This window comes from Calonectris borealis, chromosome 3 (genome assembly GCF_964195595.1).
Source record: "Calonectris borealis chromosome 3, bCalBor7.hap1.2, whole genome shotgun sequence".
In the NCBI taxonomy this organism is placed as follows: Eukaryota; Metazoa; Chordata; class Aves; order Procellariiformes; family Procellariidae; genus Calonectris; species Calonectris borealis.
In genome coordinates, this window is record NC_134314.1 from 16,658,070 (window position 1) to 16,678,241 (window position 20,172).

General features: G+C 39.3%; 1 protein-coding gene across 2 annotated transcripts in view; it reads left to right on the plus strand.

Moving 5' to 3' along the window:
* Positions 1–4,163: 4,163 nt before the first annotated feature.
* The window catches only part of NOL10 (nucleolar protein 10), a 57,760-nt gene continuing 41,751 nt past the window's right edge, over positions 4,164–20,172 (plus strand). The window contains exons 1-11 of one of the 2 annotated variants that reach the window (XM_075145057.1): positions 4,164–4,287; positions 4,806–4,851; positions 5,651–5,749; positions 6,519–6,596; positions 8,408–8,445; positions 12,320–12,456; positions 13,188–13,253; positions 14,715–14,775; positions 15,284–15,369; positions 16,605–16,683; positions 17,917–18,066. In XM_075145057.1, coding sequence (XP_075001158.1) covers positions 4,222–4,287; positions 4,806–4,851; positions 5,651–5,749; positions 6,519–6,596; positions 8,408–8,445; positions 12,320–12,456; positions 13,188–13,253; positions 14,715–14,775; positions 15,284–15,369; positions 16,605–16,683; positions 17,917–18,066 — 906 coding nt within the window. In that variant the 5' untranslated portion in view covers positions 4,164–4,221. Of the gene's footprint in view, positions 4,288–4,407; positions 4,539–4,805; positions 4,852–5,650; positions 5,750–6,518; positions 6,597–8,407; positions 8,446–12,319; positions 12,457–13,187; positions 13,254–14,714; positions 14,776–15,283; positions 15,370–16,604; positions 16,684–17,916; positions 18,067–20,172 lie in introns of those variants that run through there. The other variant, XM_075145058.1, reaches the window with a different exon arrangement.

Below are 20,172 nucleotides of genomic sequence, written 5' to 3' on the forward strand. Positions count from 1 at the left end.
CCTTAAATTTAGAATTGTGTCAGTGACACTAGTGTTAACAGACGAGAAATGTTACTTGCTGCAGTGGCACTAGCTGTTGGGAATGCTTATGTATGCATGGATATTATAGTGAATAAGGTAATATCCAAGCTAAAAGGCTGTCGGATTTCTAAATTCTACGTTATATGTTATTTCCTTCCTAAATGTTTTTATTGCAGCAATGTCACTTTTTTGTTTCTTATTTTTTCATATAGAATCATTTGCTTTGGTTACTTTTATTAAAGTAGAAAATATTTTGCTACCTAACTTGTTGCTTTAATAGAAAACTATCAAGGAAACTTGATGTTAATGCCTAAGCAACATCCTATTGAATGTTTTCCGTTATCACATTTTCTGGTTTTACTGTGACTTTTAAATCTTTTTTTTCCCCATTATACATTTTTTTTAGGCTGAATGAAGCAGCAGCGAAGGTGGAGAAGGGAAGGAGCATGCAGCACCACATGCCATGGGATTTGGAAAGTGCTGCACGCTCTGGCGCTAACACAGCTGTGACAGCTCACGTCTCCCCTGCCATTTCCCTGGCTGGTACTGCGTGTTGTGCTGCGAGTGCTGGTTTTGGCTGGGATAGAGTTAATTTTCTTCATAGTAGCTAGTATGGGGCTATGTTTTGGATTTGTGCTGAAAACAGTGTTGATAACACAGGGATATTTTCGTAACTGCTGAGCAGCGCTTACACAGAGTCAAGGCCTTTTCTGCTCCTCACCCCACCCCACCAGCGAGTAGGCTGGGGGTGCACAAGGAGTTGGGAGGGGACACAGCTGGGACAGCTGACCCCAACTGAACAAAGGGGTATTCCATACCATATGACGTCATGCTCAGCATATAAAGCTGGGGGAAGAAGGAGGAAGGGGGGACGTTCGGAGTGATGGCGTTTGTCTTCCCAAGTCACCGTTATGCGTGATGGAGCCCTGCTTTCCTGGAGATGGCTGAACACCTGCCTGCCGATGGGAAGTAGTGAATGAATTCCTTGTTTTACTTTGTTTGTGTGCATGGCTTTTGCTTTACCTATTAAACTGTCTTTATCTCAACCCACGAGTTTTCTCACTTTTACTCTTCTGATTCTCTCCTCTGTTCCAACCGGGGGGGAGTGAGCGAGCGGCTGGGTGGGGCTTAGTTGCTGGCTGGGGTTAAACCACGACACATGTGATCTCAAGGCTGTCCAACTCCCTCATGATCATCATGTGTCTTTCTGCTCCCTTTGATCCATCAATGCAATGAACCTTTCTGTGACTTTGCCTCTCTCTGTGTTTATGAGTACTTCTTCAGATGTCACACCAAGGAGCAAAACTCTGCCTCCAGTCATTAACAGCACTGAAATATCCTACCTGAAGTATCTCACAAGGCAAATTTCTCTAACAAATAACCAAAATTAATTATCTAGACAATTATGACTTTGATACTAATGGGAAAGCTTATGTTTTAGGCTTGCAAAACAGCAACCACAGAGCCGTAGTTCTCTATAAAACAATTTATATATCTATTACATGCATCACCTGTTTAGTCATCTAGTAATGTGTGTTTTTTCCCCTCTGCTTAAAAATAAGCTTTAAAAATCCTGTTTCCTAGTCCCGTGAGTGTTTTAGTATTATTGTAGCAATGTATTTAAAATTATATTCTAAAATATTTCAATGAAGGAACTCTTAAAATAACTTGATAATGGATAATAAAATACTACTTAAATGAAAACATCTTTCTGTGTACTTTTAAGATTAGTATGCAAACTACTTCTTTATCATAATTCCTTAGCTGTGTATCTATTTCTTAATTATGTTAAAGAATACTGGTTACTCACTCTCTCTGCACTGTGAAGTGCAGCAGAACCTTCCTGATGAATTGCATCTGTTTACTTTTGTACACTGAACATGAAATGTTGTTTCAATGTGAATATACCTGAAAACTTGTACTTAACATAATTATTTGTATGTACATACTGAAGGGGCACTGTCTAGTTATCATTAAAATCAGCAAAGGTAACATTCAGTTTGCTCATAACCACATTGTTTCAGGACACTGCACCATGTCTGTCACCAGGCAGTGCACAAGCAAATTCTGACACTAGAAAAAGAAAGGAAAAGCAAGCAAAATGGTTGAAAGCATTCTATATCACACCTATTTGCAGTCAGTATGCTTACCTGCTCACCTATATTTGTTTGAATGGAAAATTTAAAAGTATATCATTACTACACACAACAAAGATTCATTATACACAGGAAGCAAAATGCTTTGTCAAAGCTTCTCCTGCATCATTCAGATCCTGATTTTTTTAACTCGGTAGTAAGTGTAACAGGCAGATTTGGCTGCTCTTAAGTTACCTGGACTGAAATTTTAATAATCCATATTCTAGTTGATCTTTTCCCCTTTGATGTTCTCAGAAGTCTTAAATATATGACTGGCCAGGCTCAGATTTATCAACTTTGCCTAAGAACTGAATTTGACTAAAAAGAACAAAAAATTAATTTCAAGCAACTTGAAATAAAACAGTTTCCTGCTGTGCAGCCAGAACCTCTGGGTTCTACCCCTCTTCTTTTGCACTGCGGTCAGTTAAATGCATCTGGAGAACGGACGAGAGAGTCAGGAATCCTTGGGCAGTCTCACCTAAAGAAAGTCACATAATTCTCCAGTCTGTAAGAATCTCCAGTGTTTTACACCTCTACGAATTCTTTGTGGGTTCAGTCCTCCTGACCCTGCCTAATGCCTTTTGAGGTGCCCTGGACCGCCCTGTTGGGCCTTCAGCTGCTTTTCCAGGTCTTCTGCACATCTTGCGTCACACCAAACAACCCCCTGCAGATATCTGGGATTCCTTAGGGCATCCCGAATGGCACAAGACCTTTATGTGTGGACAAGTGAATTCGGCCTTAAATAGCGAGGGGTGGTCTAAGTAATTAGACAGTTGAACCTAGAAATGATTGCACTCACCCCGAAGATGGCACCTAGTGGCTACTGCGCGACATTGCTCCTCAGACTTCGTTACCTGCATTCACTAGGGATGAGATTCAGCCGCCTGAGCTTCCAGTGCCACTTGAGATGTCCTTGCGCATCCTGCCTGGCCTCCAGCTCATGCTGCAGAAGGGCATGGGTTTTCCATAGGTCTTGTGTCAGCCCCATCTAGGTGTCCTGGATACCATACGGCATCTCAAATGCCACTAGACAACCCACATTTAAGCAAGTGAAGCCTTAGCTCTCTAAAATGGGAGCTTAGACATCTAGTACCCACGTAGACACTTATATTTAGGTGTGTTAATCTCCCATGAATCTCAGCTATAACACCCTCTAATATGAACCAGAATAGAGTGCTTTCTGGTCATGATATTAGTATCATCATTGTTGAAATACATCATCCAGGGAATACCATACTTAAGACTTATTTGAAACAGCTTCAATTTGCATCTTGTACCGTTCTTACGTATTGCAGTGCTAAGTATTTGGTTTTGGTTTTCATTGTTTCTTGAGAATGTATATAGATCAGATACACATTATTTTGATCCTTGTCGTTGCTCTTCTAAGTCAAAGTAGTAATGGTCTGATCTTTGCATGTCCATACTTGTTTAAACAGTGACGCTACAAAGCAATAAAAATGTGTCTTTTCACATTTGCTGGCAAGGTTCTGATCAACCAAATCCTGGACTCAATGTTTTCCGTAGATAACGGACATGGGTTTGCCGTAGGGTGAGAAAATCCACCTCCTCCACCACCTCTGGAAAAGCAACTCCTGCCTTCCTGGTTTAGCCTGAAGGCTGCCCGCCATGGCACCGCTGTGCCCGGCGTCCCGCTGGACGTTCCAAGATGGGCTCCTGCCTACCGAGGGGGAGAGCCGCCGGCTGCGCGGCGCACACGGCCGCCCCGTTTGTCCCCCCCGTCCCCACAGACTGGGCCCGGCAGCCTCTTGCACAGGTGCTTTCTGAACGCCCGAAACGAACGCCTGCGAAACCGGCAGAGCTCAGCTGTTTCGCTACCAGCAGCGGCGCCGGCAACGCTTGCTTTCCCGTGGATTCGCGTCTTCCCTAGGAGGAGGGGGCGAGGGCCGCCGTCACCCGGGCTGCCCCCAGCCCCCGCGTAGGAGCGCGGCCCGGCCCGCCAGCGCGGCTGCCCTCCCGCCCGCTCCGGCTGGAAGCAGCAGCGGGCCGGAAGCGAGCCGCCTTCCGCTTCCCCTCCGCCCGGGAAGAGGCGGGCAGGGCCGCGGCCATGCAGGTCTCCAGCCTCAACGAGGTGAAGATCTACAGCCTGAGCGCCGGCAGGAGCCTCCCGGAGGTGAGGGGGTGGCAGGGGGAGGGACGAGGGACGCGCTGCCAGCCCGGCCCGGCCCCTCTCGCAACCGGGTCGCCGGGCCCGGCCGCCCGCCTGAGCCGGGGGGGCTGCCCGCCGGTTCCTGTAGCAGGCGGCTTTAAACGCGTGTTGAACGCTGTGGGCCTGAGCTCCGGCCCGGGCCAGAGCGGCTCCCGAGCTGCCCCTTCGCTCTGTGCGCTTGTGTTGAGGGTGGGGATCGCTAACTAAAACCATCTGTAAGTATTTTTTAAACTAAAAATGCAGTTTGAAGGCGTGCATCTCTAACTGTAGGTGTGTTATTCCACAGACCCTTAAAAAACACTCCTTTTTAAGTTTTCTTGACGTGAAGTGGTTAAACTTACCAATGGAAATTTTAAAATAATCAAGAGAAAAAGAATTAATGGCCTAAGTTTCTTATACTTTCAAATTGGATAAACTTTAAGCGATTCTCTGGTTCCTTTATGTGTAACAAGCTCAAGTTTGATTTATGTATTTTCTTACAGTGGCTTTCAGACAGGAAGAAAAGAGCTTTACAGAAGAAAGATGTGGGTGAGTTTTCCTGTCACAGGGTCCTCAGTGATACTCGGCTGCACAGACACAACATGGAAGCCCAGAGGGAGACACTTCACTAACTGATACAAGGAAGTTATGCATAGATCATGTTTTAAAAACTAGGAAATTAAAGCTATAAATAGTTATGGTTAGAAGGCCATACTTCAGCTCTCTATACAGCTTTATATAAATAGAATATTACCAATATTGCCTTACGTTTCAGGCATTAAATATTGGGGCTTTAGATTGTACAGAAATGTGACGGATGGATTCCATGTATAGCTTATGATAAAGTCCAACTATAAACTCCTCTATGTGTGTTATGCTCATCTTAGAGTGCAGGAACATCATAATTTTAGCCTAAACTTGTTATCCAAAATAAAATATGGCTATTTACATACCATAAGAAGGCTTGTATAAAAACCTCAACCAACTAAAACCGCATAGAGTTAACAGGAGGATGGAATATATTATACAACATCTTAGTTGTGTAAAATGTGTGGTAAATATTTGCTGCTACATTATATAATAATTTGTTACACAGTTACCACCCCAGAATAGGCATTTATTTTGCATGGAGGTAGCCTGCATCTCAGGGTTAACAGACTCTATTAATCTGCTTATAACATGTGTTAATTATACTTAAAAGATCTTTATGTTTTAAAAGATCTTAAAAGATATTCCTTATATTCAATTAAGTCAACATGCTTCCTTAAGAATCCATTACAGTTTTTTTGGGCTGATACAATAGTGGTACCTTTAAAAAATTATTTTATTTTATTTTATTTCTTTATAGATATCCGTAGAAGAATTGAACTTATTCAAGACTTTGAAATGCCCACAGTTAGCACAAAGATTAAGGTATCAAGAGATGGACAGTATATTATGGCAGTTGGTGAGTTAACAAAGTGTCTTTCTATAGCAAAGGCCGAAAGTGCTGGAAAATCTTGATTGATAGGAATTCATTTTTAAATGTAGCATTGAACAGAGTTTTGGAAGCTTACTCTTAAGATATGATAGAGTGGCTGTCTTGGCAGTGGTATTGTGAAACACTTCTTTTTAGAATACAGATGTTCTTAGAATCATAGAATCATAGAATGATCTGGATTGGAAGGGGCCTTGAAGATCATCTAGTCCAATGCCCTTGCCACTGGGGGTTTATAATAAAATTAAAAACTAAACTGTCTATAATACAGTTAAAAACTAAGTTCTTAATTATTTTTATTGTGTGTAGATAAATTTGCTTTAAATAACTTCTGAACATCATTGTTTGAGTATTTTTTTAAAAGATGGAGGATAATGCTACATTTTGTAACTGTCAAAGCAGGATCCAAACATGAATACTTTAGTAGGCATTAATAGCATAAGGAGACTTGATCTTTCAGACTTACTGGAAGGTATTAAATTCTGTATGATGTATCTGGTAATCAGAAGAATCTACGTACGAATAGGTTGCTTTCAGGCACCAAAGACAAAAACCAGGCCATAAGGTCATGTCACTAAGAGACATGTTTTTCCAGTCACAGAGACTTCAGTAAGATCAGAGTACTTATAGTTGAAATGCAGTAAAGCCTGTATATGTAAGACATTATATTTAAAAAAAAAATGCTTTAATGTTATTTTTTTGTTTATTTTTTTTATTAAAGATCAAATTGTTCTTTCAGGAACTTATAAGCCAAGGATCCGCTGTTTTGATACCTATCAGTTATCCCAGAAATTTGAAAGATGCTTAGATTCTGAAGGTTAGTGTAATCTAAGGCTGTTAGTACAAGATACCTTTCATATATAATTCAGGTTGGACTCAAGTATAAATTTCCCTCCCTGTGCTGAGGGGACACAAGAATCTAGAGTAAAATGTCACCTAGTCTTTATCTCTGTATTTTTGCCTTTTCCTCCTCCTTCAAAGTTCTCTCGTCTCTTGGAGCGGTGTGAGGAATGTAAGATTTACCGGTAAGCACGGGGCTTGGAGAGTGAATGTGGCTGAAGGCTGTGCTCTGTTTGGGGAATGCTATGGGGGTACAATGGCTGGGTAGCCGTCAGTTCTCCCTTCTTCCCTCTTCAGTGAAGCAGTAAGGTAGGAGAATGCACCGTGGTTGCACCATTGTTACTGAAATGCGTTCTCACTGTTTTCCCACTGGAGCCCAAGCTCAGTAGGTGAGTTATAGGGTAAAGAGAATTTCCTGAAAGTGGTTGTGTGTGTTTGTTTTCTTGGAAGCAAGGTACTTAGGGATAGATGGTAGCATAGCCAAGGCCCTAATTACACCTTGTTTGCTGCTAATTTGGAGGGAGAATAGCTATGGTGAGGAAAGCAAGGAGCCATCTAGACAATGGGAAAGGGAGCATCTGCTGGCAGTTAGTCTAGGGGAGGAGGTCAGAGCTGCTGTGGCTCTGATTTTTAGGGTGCATAGATTTGGGGAATGGCGTGTGGGGTTTTTTTCTTTGGTTTGTTTTTTTTTTTTAGAAGACTGGGATGTTAGAAGACTGATGGCTGAAAACTGGGATACGGGGGTGACCAAACCAATGAGGGAATGAGCATAGGGTGGCAGAAATCATTACGGAAGAATGAAACTGGTCTAACTGTGATGTGTGTGTAAGTGATGTGAAAAATAAAAACTGAGGACTACTGAATTAGGTCAGGAAAAGGTGATTAGATCATGGTAGTATTTCTTTACCCTGTATCTCAGGACTACAAGGAGTCACGTCGGGTGAGGGGACAGTGCTACAACGTGGTAAGAGGGGAGGTGGTAGGCGTAGGAGTTCAGAGAGGCTGGGGAGGGTATGGCAAAGTGAGACCCGCTTTAAAAGAGTAGGAGTCATTGTAATAGTAAATGCTTGCTGGTAATTAGAGCTTAAAGTAAATTTTTTTGAACTGGCATCTTACTAGACTGCAAAAGTATGTTTAATTTGAAATGTAGCATAGAGTCACTTCAGGTAACTTTAAATGAGCTACCTCATTTAAATGGAACCAATTTAGCTGAAGCAGCTACTCCCTAATGTTCCCAACCCAGCTCATTTAAAACTAGGCAAAGTTCAATACATTGCAGTGTTCAGCATGGATAGTAGCTTTCAAATTTGTGATTTTTTTGAGCCTTAAAATTTTTTCTGCAGAAGTGCTGACCCCTTAGAAAGATCACGTGTGCAGGTTTGTGCGTGGTATATCCGAACTCATGTCATTTTTTGTCATCTTTGATGGATTACCAAAGGTCCATGGACCACACACTCACTGAAAACCATTTGATTAGACCTTCCCTGAGCCAATAAATACATGGTTGAGGATTGTGTTGAGGAACGTGTCAAGTATACAAGAACGATAAAAAGATTACAAGATGCTTCATATGTTTCTAAATTTTTAGAAAACTACTTACTATTTTGCAAATAAAGTTATATAATTAAAGATTTTATCACAATGACTGTATTATGCATTGACACCTGTGGGGAATACTTATATGACTAAAGGTTAGCATGAGTGTAAATGTTTTCAGGATTTATGCCAATGTTTGCAAATAAGTTTTCTTACTTAGTTAACTTAAAATTCTCTTGCTCTCTCCTCTAGTGGTTACGTTTGAGATTTTATCAGATGATTACTCAAAGGTATGTTTAATGTTTTCAATGTATAAATGAAAAAATTATTTAATATGTATATTAAAATGCATTTTCATATATAGTAAAGGCAGTCAATCAACACAACTTTTGGAACAGAAAAGTTTTTTTAGAAAAGCAAACAGGATAAACATTTTTGTACCTTCAAAATGTTGTTTGTTTTCTTTGTCTCTTTGTATTATAATTTGCCTTACCACTTTAAAGTCTTTTGTCTGTAGTAGAGAAAAACTTCAAATAATGATCTATCCTACAAACAAAATAATGAGAAAAATGGAATTAGTTATTATTTCTAGGATAACATTTAGTCACAATCCCTTGTGACGAGTGATACACAGATACACCATTTTTGAGAAGTGGGATTAAGCTAATAGCCTGATTTGTCAGTGGTGTTGTAGCCATGATGATTACAAGCATATGGATAAGGCAAAAATTGTGGAGAGTAGTTTTTTGTTTTGTTTTGTTGGTTTTTTGTTTTTTTTTTTGTTTTTTAATGAAGTGCTGTACCTGGAGGAAACAGTTGAGTTCTTAGGACCATCAGCCATTTTTCAGGCATAATACCATTACCGCTTCTAATTCTGTTTAACACCTAGAAAAGTGCGTATGTGCTTGAAAGCTCATCTGTTTTCTCCAGCTGCAGCAGTTGGTGTAATAAAAGATGTTACCTCTTTCTGTAAACTTTGCTTTATTGATTCATCAAGATGTTATGTTCCAAATTAAATATGAAATTTAAGCATATAATTTTGCCGATTTCGTTAGGACAAGCCCTTTTTTTTTTTGTTAAGGGTTTCTTTTAATAGGTTTTTTCCTGAGAAGAAACCTTAGCATTTCCGGTACAGGTTTGTTTTAATAAGTATTTCTATTTGATCAGAGACATTATCATCTAGCCTTCTAGCTTTAGTCTTTTAAGAATTTAGTCTTTTAAAATTTTTTTCCAAGAACGTGCGTGAATTCAAGTAGCAGAAGAAGGTGACTGATACAGTAGAGGAGCCTCCCACTTACCTGTCTGCAGGACAATGTTTTTGGTTGTAGAGACCAAACAGTTATTTGGAAGACTGAGGAAGACATTGTGTTCGCAAATACGTTTCTGACTGGTTACAAACAGTGAGGCTTGTGTGTGTTTTCAGCCAAAATTGCTATTTTATTCCAGACTGAAGCCCTACTTTCACAACTTAATACAACCTTATTTTCAATTTTATTTTCCTAAGGCTTACCAAATCATTAGAAAGAAAACTAATTTCAGGTAGCTGTCATAATGTTTTGAACATGTTAGAAAGAGGGAACAATATTTGAGAAATTACACTTGAAATGCTTAGAATCATAAAAATATTGATTGGAAGGAAACCTTCAGATGTCATGTAATGCTTGAGCAGGACTGTCAAAAACTGCAAGCTTGGAAGTGCCACAAATTCACTGAAGAAATTGTTGCAATACCTTGTCATAAAGAATTTTTCCTTCCTGTCCAACCTGACCGGGATAATCTGAAATTTCCACTGTTGTAACTGCAATGAGTTTGACTCTCATCATTTTTGTAACTGCACTTCAGTTGCTGGCTGCTACTAGGTTGTCCTACAGGATGCTCTTTGCCTGACTAAACAAGCTAAGATTCTTCCAACCTTTCTTTGTACGTTTTGTGTTCTGCCCCTTGTCTGTCTTGGTAGCCCTCTCGATTCTCTCAACATCCCTTTTGAATTGGGAGGCCCAACACTAGTCACACTGCCTCATGCTTTAGTAGCACAGGGAAAATAGCTTCTCTCCAGTCTGCTCCCGCTGTCCTCCTAAGGTCGCCTTTTGAGGCTTGTTTGCATTTTCACAGTGAGAGCACGCTGTTGGCTTTCATTCATACTGGTATCCATACGACCAGTTACACTTCTGTACTCTCCTAAGTTTTAGACTTAGAAGTTTTAGACTTGGACTAAGTTTCAGACTTAGGAGAGAGTGATACATTTTTTTCCACAGCCTTTGCAAAAAGACATGTATTTCTGCTTAGTATTTTTGCCACACACTAGTAGCTATGCTTTTGCTACCCTGAGGTTGTAGTGACAGAAATTAATTTAGTATGAAGGAAAGACAAACATGATTTACAGTATCACAGACATTACAGTGTATCCACTGCTAATAAAAGAGGACACAAATATCTTCAAGTCCAATATTGTAGAATTTTATCTTAAAATAATTATTAAGAATTATTAGCAGAATATTTGGTTGCTTTTGGCAACTATCAAAAACTTTCTAAAAACTTTTTGGAGGTAGAGTGGGTGAGAAGAAAATTCACTTTTCTCACTGAAAGCAAACTGCATCTTCTCTCTTGCTGGCAACAGGTTTTTAATGGCTTACTGGTAGTGAACTAAGAGAATGTGATACTGATATTTTTAAATACAGTTTAATTTTATGTTCTTCTCATAGTTTATTTAGCTTCTGTACTGCAGGAAGATGCAGACATTTCTTCTTTTGCAGTGATGATAGAGAAAAGATTTGATCTGAGCATTGTTTCAAACAGATAAGTAAAGAGCTTTGCTTGTAAACCTCCAGTTAAAAGCATAAAGGCATTAGGCACGCAAAGGATTGATTGGGATGTATATGAAAAACATCATTGTATAACATCAACTGTGCAGCTGCATCTGTAATCTCGTATGAAATCGTAGTTACACTTCTGAAAGATAATACTCTACTTGTCTTGGACCAAGATGAGCGAGTCCATGAATAAAAGTTGAAACACTAGGGTTTCTGATATCAGAAAAAGCATAAGCAAGGGAGGACTTAATGATAAATAGGCATGAAGTACTAGCTCAAGTCATTACTTCCTCCATGTCTCATAAGGGAAGAATATACAGATATATAAGTAAAGATGACAGATAACAAATAACTTTTGTACCTCACCTTTCCTGAGCTTCTCATCCTTATTTGCATTGCTAACAATGTAGTCCAGCAGTAGGAAATTTAAATTAAAATCTTCGTTATCTATTACTTTTAGAAAATGCATGGACTATACATATTCTAAACTAGCACTTTTCTAATCTAAGCTAAATAGGGATGAGGCTCAGAGTCAAAAGTTAGCCTGTGATTATCCATATCATTTAATTGTTTGCATGCATCATGGCATGAATTTGGGCCAGGCCAACTGCTCCTTCATCAGACAGTGCCTGAGCATGGTTTGACGTACAGCATGAGTGTAACAGATGGTGTGGATGATACTGTCTCTGTTTGGAGCGGGAGGAATTCCTTCATATGGATATGAGTTGTACCATGTTAACTTGCCATCGGGACTATAGGGGCAGGTTCTGGCCTATTTTATTTACTAGTATAGATCCATCCTTCTAGTAATGCCTCCCTCGTGGGCTCTTCCAGGATTGAGATGTTCGTCTAAGTTTCAGAAAGAAACAATGTACTTTTTCAGTTGGCAAACAACAAAAAAATGCATAAAGGTCACTGGTGTCATTTATTGGAACGCTGCCGTGCATCAGGATGTATAGTATGTGTGCTTAGTACCTATGAACATATTGGTGTCTGCATGACATTGAACCTGGAAGAAATTATTAGCTCTGGTGTCTGAAAAGTACAGATGTTAATTTTGGTGCAGGGTAACACCGAGATGACTATACTGCTTCTATTTGCAGAGTCACTTTCAGGGTATCGCATATACTCTTGTGAATATTCATTTAATCTTTATTAATAAAGCGCTTTGCTGTGGCTAGTGAGAATGATGAAGCACTACTCGATTCTATCATTTTAGTAGAAATGGTTTAAATGGGTTGTGATAAACCTGTGTGAGCCTAAAAAAAAAATCACTGGAGTTTGTGCTGTAAGACAAGTTGAGGAGATTTTTATCTGCTTCTGTATGTTTCAGTTCTTTCTGTTTTATTTTCAGATTGTCTTCCTGCAGTGTGACAGGTTTGTGGAGTTTCATTCGCAACACGGCCATTACTACAGGACAAGAATACCAAAATTTGGTAGAGATTTCTCTTACCACTATCCATCGTGTGACCTGTATTTTGTAGGAGCAAGGTATTGATTAAGTGGATTATTTTGTTTCACTTTTGTTAGCAATGTTTTCCAAGAATAAAATTAATATGAAAATACCAGAAAAGTTAAAAATTAGAATAAGTGGCAATTCCTTCCAAATTAATAATGGAGACAGTTTGTGAAGAGTGGAAAATGTGGGAAGACTAAGATTAATTCAGTTTCCTCTATTATTTTAAGACTTTTTTTTCTTTGATTCTTAAACCAGGTACATCATGTATTTTCAAATTTATTATAAAAATTCCAATTCAGTGTACTGTTTTAAAAAGTGATTAGCATCTAAGTAAGGAAAATTAAATAACTTTTTCTATCCTGGTTGGTGTTTTGTTGCTGTTAAAGTGTGAGTCAAATCATGTAAAATAATTAATTGAGTTTATGAGAAGATGTAGTAAAAATAAAATGAGGTCTTTAGGCCTTTCAAACAAAATAAGCAGCAATTCAAGATGTAATGTAAATCATAGGAAATTAAAAGATCTTAAGGAAGGGATCAATGCATCTTTTCCCTGGAAGTAAATACCTTTGGTGAACATGCACGTTTTTCTCTGTTTTTAACACTGAAGGATAGATGTGACTTATGTTTTAGAATGTGAAGTCTGAAAATTGTATATTTGGTAAAATTAGGCTGTCAGCAAGAATCTTTATAACTCCTCCTAACTTATAACAGTATGTTTCAGTATTGTAAGGGAAAGGAGTAATTTTGGATTTTTCCTTTGTAGTTCTGAAGTATACAGGCTAAATCTGGAACAAGGAAGGTTTCTCAACTCCCTGCAAACTGACGCTTCGTAAGTTATCTGTAATGCATGACGTCTATCTATCTTCTTTCCACCAGGTGGAAGCAAACTACTAGCATGCTCACCATCAGTACTGTATCTGAATACTGCCCAAACACATTGTAGAGTTGAAAAGGAACATATGCCGAGCCTGAGCCTCATTTTATTTTATGTTCTGTAATTCTTTGTTCCAGTTTTTATGTTTTAATTGAGTTTTCTTTTGTGGATATTTTAAAATTGCTTAATACAGACTTGTAGTAGGTATTATATAACTTGATCTTAAGAGCATTTCATTAAAACTTTGCCATTATTGCTCAATTTAGCCATCTTATAGAGATCTACCCACAGGGTATGTACTTTCCCAGGCATGTCTTTGTCCTTCTGCTCTTGGAGTAGCCCAAAGAGAATTTTTATATCTCCAGCGTGTGTCGGATTCTTTTGAAAACCTTACCAGAGCAGGAGCTGGGCTTCTTTTACGTGGGGAGAAGCAGATGAGAAGAATAGACTTGACTAGATAAAGCAGCTAGTTGGTGGGCAACAGCTGGTGCTCAGTGAGTAGGGTATTTTAATGGACGAAGGAATATTTGGGCAGGCATAGTTACAGAAACTGAGCAGTAGCAAAAAAAAAAAAAAAAGATAAAATCCTGGAGCAGGAATGCTACGGCTCTTCTGAAAAATCTGAATGAAGGAGATGAGACTTGAAGTTGTGAGAAGGTTGTGAGGGTAGGGGGATTGGATGAGTTACAGAATTAGGGGTGGAGGTCTTTGAATGAAAGACATTAGAAGGCGCCAGGACGAGTGGTATAAAGAGAAATATTTTTACTTTGGAAGAATTGTTGGAGAAATACAGGGCTCCTGGGTGCTCTGTATCCTGAGAAACAGGATACTTGGGGAAGGTAAAAGAAGACAGGCCATTCATCAGAATATGTTGGAGATGTAAGCTTCAGGACATAAGTAATCAGGAACACCTTTTGACATAATGGAGTTGTTTAAGAATATAGTGGAGCAGAGCGATAAGGAAGGGCTTGGTGGTAGGTGGTGGGTATGGGCAGAGGAACAGAATCATTCAGGTTGGAAAGAACCTCAGAGCCCAGCCTCCTGCTCAAGGCATGGTCACACTGAATTCAGATGAATTTTCCCAGGGGGTCTTGAAAACTCCAAGGATGGAAATTCCACAGCCTCTATGGGCAATCCGTTCCAGTGCTTTATTATCTGCATAGCATAAAAATATTATCCTTGCATCCAGTTGGAACCTTACCTGTTCCAAGTAATCAGCACTGTCTCTGATGGCTCCAAATTCTTCGTAAGCTCCTCTTAAGTATGGGAAGCTGCTATTAGGTGGCCATCTGTCCCTCCCTCCAGCTTTTGCTTTTCCAGACTGAGCAATAGCGTATGTGATTACAGAAATCTTTTTAGTTGTTCACGTGTTAAGTTATTCTGAGGTCATTAAACTTGCTCCTTTTTCTGTTGTAGAGAGAGTAATGTCTGTGACATAAATCCTGTACACTTCTTGTTTGCTCTGGGGACGGCTGAGGTAAATGTTTGCATTCCTTTTATAAAAAGGGCAGTAGCATTTGTTTCTTTTTTATGTTAGGTTGCATGAGGATAAGAAGAAATCATGATAGGAACCTAATTAATTAATTTTATCTCATTTGCTATATTAAGTATAGATCCGTTAAACAAGATGACTTTTTAGAGCATAGTGCAGATATAATTTCTGAGCTACGTGGTTGCTGAGATACTTGAGATTTTGCAGATGAAAGAGAAAATAATGTTATCTTGCTTTACAATACAGCCATCTGTAGAAATCAGCTAGCATGTGTATCCTATTAATCTTTGGAAATTTAGTGTTAATGATTTTCATTCAGATCACATTTTTAAAAAATGTAAGTGAAAGTGTGGAGCTTGTATGCCATTATTAGAACAACTCATGTCAACCTAGGAAATTTGATTATTCATAGAGGATGTAATTTTATTTAAATGTTTTCAGAATACCAGACATCTGTCACACAAGCTTGAAATGTATTTTCTAAACTGTTTAGGGTAAAGTGGAATGCTGGGATCCTAGAACTAGAAATCGAGTTGGGCTGTTGGACTGTGCTTTAAGCAGTGTGACAGCAGACACAGAGTGAGTAAAGGCTACCTTTTCAGAGTGTGTTCTTCTGTTTTTTCAGAAGTTTTGCTTTTAGAAACAAATCCCACTTTGCATTAAAATGACCTGCCCATGGTCTTTTCTTGTCATTGCTAGTGTGAATAAAAGTTTTTCTTAGTCATAGAATCATAGAATCATACAGGTTGGAAAAGACCTCTAAGATCATCGAGTCCAACCATCAACCCAGCACCACCATGCCCACTAAACCATGTCCCTAAGCGCCTCATCTACACGTCTTTTAAATACCTCCAGGCATGGTGACTCAACCACTTCCCTGGGCAGCCTGTTCCAAGGCCTGACCACTCTTTCAGTAAAGAAATTTCTCCTAACGTCCAGCCTAAACCTCCCTTGGTGCAACTTGAGGCCATTTCCTCTCGTCCTATCGCTAGTTACTTGGCAAAAGAGACCAACCCCCACCTCGCTACAACCTCCTTTCAGGTAGTTGTAGAGCGCGATGAGGCCTCCCCTCAGCCTCCTCTTCTCCAGGCTAAACAGTCCCAGTTCCCTCAGCCGCTCCTCATAAGACTTGTGCTCCAGGTCCTTCACCAGCTTCGTAGCCCTCCTCTGGACACGCTCCAGCACCTCCATGTCCTTCTTGTAGTGAGGGGCCCAAAACTGAACACAGTATTCGAGGTGCGGCCTCACCAGTGCTGAGTACAGGGACACGATCACCCCCCTGCTCCTGCTGGCCACACTAGTTCTGATACAGGCCAGGATGCCGTTGGCCTTCCTGGCCACCTGGGCACACTGCCGGCTCATGTTCAGCCGGCTGTCAATCAGCACCCCCAGGTCCTTTTCCTCTGGGCAGCTTTCCAGCCACTCCTCCCCAAGCCTGTAGCGTTGCCTGGGGTTGTTGTGGCCGAAGTGCAGGACCCGGCACTTGGCCTTGTTGAACCTCATACAGTTGGCCTCGGCCCATCGATCCAGCCTGTCCAGGTCCCTCTGCAGAGCCTTCCTACCCTCGAGCAGATCAACACGCCCGCCCAGCTTGGTCGTAGATGAGTCTCTTAGTTATTGATCTGAGTAGTAGTGGCTAATTTTCTATACAACCACAAGTTGTGAATGTAAACAATACAGCTTTTTAAAGTAGTATTTCTGAGTGATATCTGTAAATTAATTTACATTCATTATCTTAGCTATTTTTAACATTGAAAAAATCATTTGCGGCCTTTATTGAAAGAATGTCTAACTATAAGCATTGTGTTTTGCAGGATAGATGGTTTACCATCCATTTCAGCCCTGAAATTTGATGGAGCTTTGAATATGGCTGTTGGAACATCTACTGGGCAGGTAGACTTAATTTCATCTACAACAGTTCTTAGGAGATCCTGTTCTTGCAACTGCCAGTCCAGATCTATCATACATTGAGTGCACTTATTGTAATGTAAATATATATTAATAAAAGTATTTATTAGAGCATAAATTACATGTATAGAGTAGTGATAGTCATTCTTAAACTGCGAATTAATTTTGTCAAATGGTCTTGCTCTTCAGAATACTGTAGGGACCACTTAAAATCATTACAACCTACATACTATATAACTTAAAATTCTGCAATTTTCTTATGACTTAAGAATCAAGTATGCGGGGAAGTTGCTGCTTTTTGGGACTCTTATCAGTACCATCTCAATGCAACATATATGCTGTCCCTTACCTTGATGGTGGCTAATGAAGCGGAAGCGATTGTCTTTCAACTATTGTTTTTACTGTCTTATCTTTCTGTGAGGGATCATTTAGATTCATTTATTCATTGTTGCTATCATATTTGTAAAGTGGAGTATGGGAATTTTTTTCTGCCTTCATCAGTATTTTCGTGGGTTTAGAAAACTAGCTTTTTCAAGAGCAGATACGTGTGTAAGAGTCGTATTTGTGATGATGTTAGTATACATGTCAGGCAAGTTTTATTGGAGATTATATTTTTTATTAAACAAAGTGATAATATTTTTTTTCCCCAAAATTGTTAGTATTCACATTTTGCGTGTGAAAGATTTAAGGTCTTTCTCAAGTTCCATACAAAACTTTGGAGATAAAAATGCAAGTTTCTGGAAGACAGGGCCTGTACTCTCTACTTTCCTTAAAATAAAAAATTATATTCTGGGATGTTTCACTGAGTGAAAGTGATACTCACTGAATGTGGAAGGGAGTCTGAAAATTTAAATCTTGTAAGAACAGCCCAAGAATCTGAAACTGAAATATTAGTAATTAAGAAATACTAAGAGCCTTGAAAACGGTTCATTTTTTCAATAGAAATTAAAAAGACTTTAGAAAGATGGTGAGCTCTTAAATTTGCTCTTAATTTTTCTAGACTGAAGCATTCTGACATTAAAATGTATTGTCAGCATAAACTGGGCTCACGTAATAAGCTGTTTTCAGAATTTAAAATAATTTATTTTTTATAAATCCTGTTCATGTATTTAAGTAAAAAATCTCAAGTTTAGTTAAATCTTTAGTGAAGATCTGGTGTGCATGACTTCCTCTTGATCTTGCAATATTGTAAGTTTAATCTGTCTCTTATTCTTCAAGGTTTTGTTGTATGATCTCCGGTCTAGTAATCCATTAATAGTCAAAGATCACCACTATGGCCTGCCTATTAAGTCAGTTCAGTTTCAGCGTCAGTTGGATTTAATTATCTCTGCAGATTCTCGAATCATAAAAATGTGGAACAAAGATACGGTAAGTGTTTTTATATTGCTGCATTCAGATTTTTTAATTTTTATTTTCTTTTTTTTTTCATGCAGCTTGAATAATAAAGCTGAAATTCAGTGTAGGAAGTTGGGTTTTTAATGTGTCCTAATTTACATAGCATTTTGTCCTGTCTGACTAAATAAACCAACATCTGGGAAGATACTCAACAGCCTGTCAGGGATAAAGATGTAGTCTTAGGTATTTTTTTAGCTGTTTGTACATGTCTACCTAAGATGTTTCTTTCAGTAGAAAGATTTAAACATAAAAAGTAGTATCTTAGCCATTGCCCTGGTTTGTGTATTTCTCACAGTGTGCTTGAACACATCCAGTTACGATTTTTCATCAGAGAAAACACGGTTATTCCAATCCTCTGCTCAAAGAAGGGCTAACTTCAAAGGTAGATCAGCTAGTTTATGACCTATTAAAATCAGGTACTGCTTATTTTCACAGAAACCTATTAGCATATTGAAGCAGATACACATTGTTATTTGGATCTAACATAGTACTATGCTGTATTAATGGATAATGTTGCAATGGGCAGCATCTCTATCCCTGCCTTTTGCACCTCTAAGTGAAGTTGAAATCTCTAAGTTTCTAAAGACTTTCTTTCATTACATCGTGCTGTTCTTTTTCTTATCTTTCTGTCAGTGCAGCTTGTACAAAATATGTTACCCCATAGAATCATAATAATACTACTGTAGCTTGATTTGGTTTGAGGGGCTATCTTTATTCACTGCATTCCTTCTAAAAAGCATGCTCCATCTATGCTTTTCGAGCTTTGTAATGAAACATATGAAGAGCAGTTATAGTAGTTTAGAGGCACTTTTTTCTGACTATTTCAGGCAGTCATTTCTCTATTCTGTGCTTCTTCATGAACATTCAACAGCCTCTTTTATTTTTTCTGTGATCGCAAGCAGTTTTTTTGTAAGCTCCTCTGCAGTTACTTTTTATTGTTTAAAAGACCAAATAAATTAATTGGTTATTATTTAAAACATCTGCAGTGGCCTCTCTCCATTTTCCCTAGGTATATATGTTTCCCTCATTGAGATTGAAACACTGTAAGGTTTGTCAGGTGGCTTCTGCAGTGGGAAAAGGGAGGGTTTCTTACTGCTGGAAGGCAAAGATAGCTTTGGACTCTTTCCTAGAGTATGTTCCAGCTGGCTCCACCTCTCCCAGATGTTGGTTCCTGACTATCTCTGGCTGGGAATCAACTGCAGAGGCAGACTGCGGGGTGGAGAGCATATGGCTTTGATACCAGAATAGCCCCATGCTGAGACGTGCCTTGGGGTGGGGAGCATGAGGCTTTTGTCTACTAAGACCGGGGTGGGGGAGGACTCTTATTAATCATCGGGGAGAGACCAGAGGTGGGTGGGGTAACAGCATGTAACTGGGAGGGAAAGGAAGGGCCCAGAAAGGTAGGTGGGATTGCTGCAGGGAAAGAAAAAAGAGGAATAGGATCAAAATTTGCTCTGTTCCTGTCCCTCATTTAGAACCGTGTAGGCATGTACTCTCATGCTTCAGATTATGTGGCCCAGTTCTTAGAGACTCTTCCTTTACTGGCTGTCTTGTGTGTTGGCTTATAAAAGCACCTGTATTTTGTCTGGATTTTTCAGACTCTGTTCCAATTCTTATTTTTTTTAAGAATGTTGCTTCCTGCTTTTACCTTTTTCTTAAATAACCTTTGTAACTTGAATTCTGATCTAAGCTAGACACCACTGGATGCTTTTACTACTTTTATTTTATATTTAGACCTCTTTAATACTGAGTTTATAAATTACAGATCAAGTGCTGAGCTATATTTCATTTTATATAGACATGAGCAGGTTGGAGGAACCAAGCTCTAGAATCAAATTCCACTCCCAATCCATCATTTCAGCTCATGATACTTACCAAAATAAAATGATTTAAAACTACCACATTCAGACTTGAACAAAAGGAGGGCTACGCTGGCAATGTGCCAGGAACTTATGGCCCTCACCCCCACTTTTGCATAAAATAAAATAAAGCAGATCTGACACACATAGCTCACACTTCTGTGTTGAAAATGAGAAATTAGAAGTGCCACTGCACATTGCTGCGTCTTCAATAACCAGT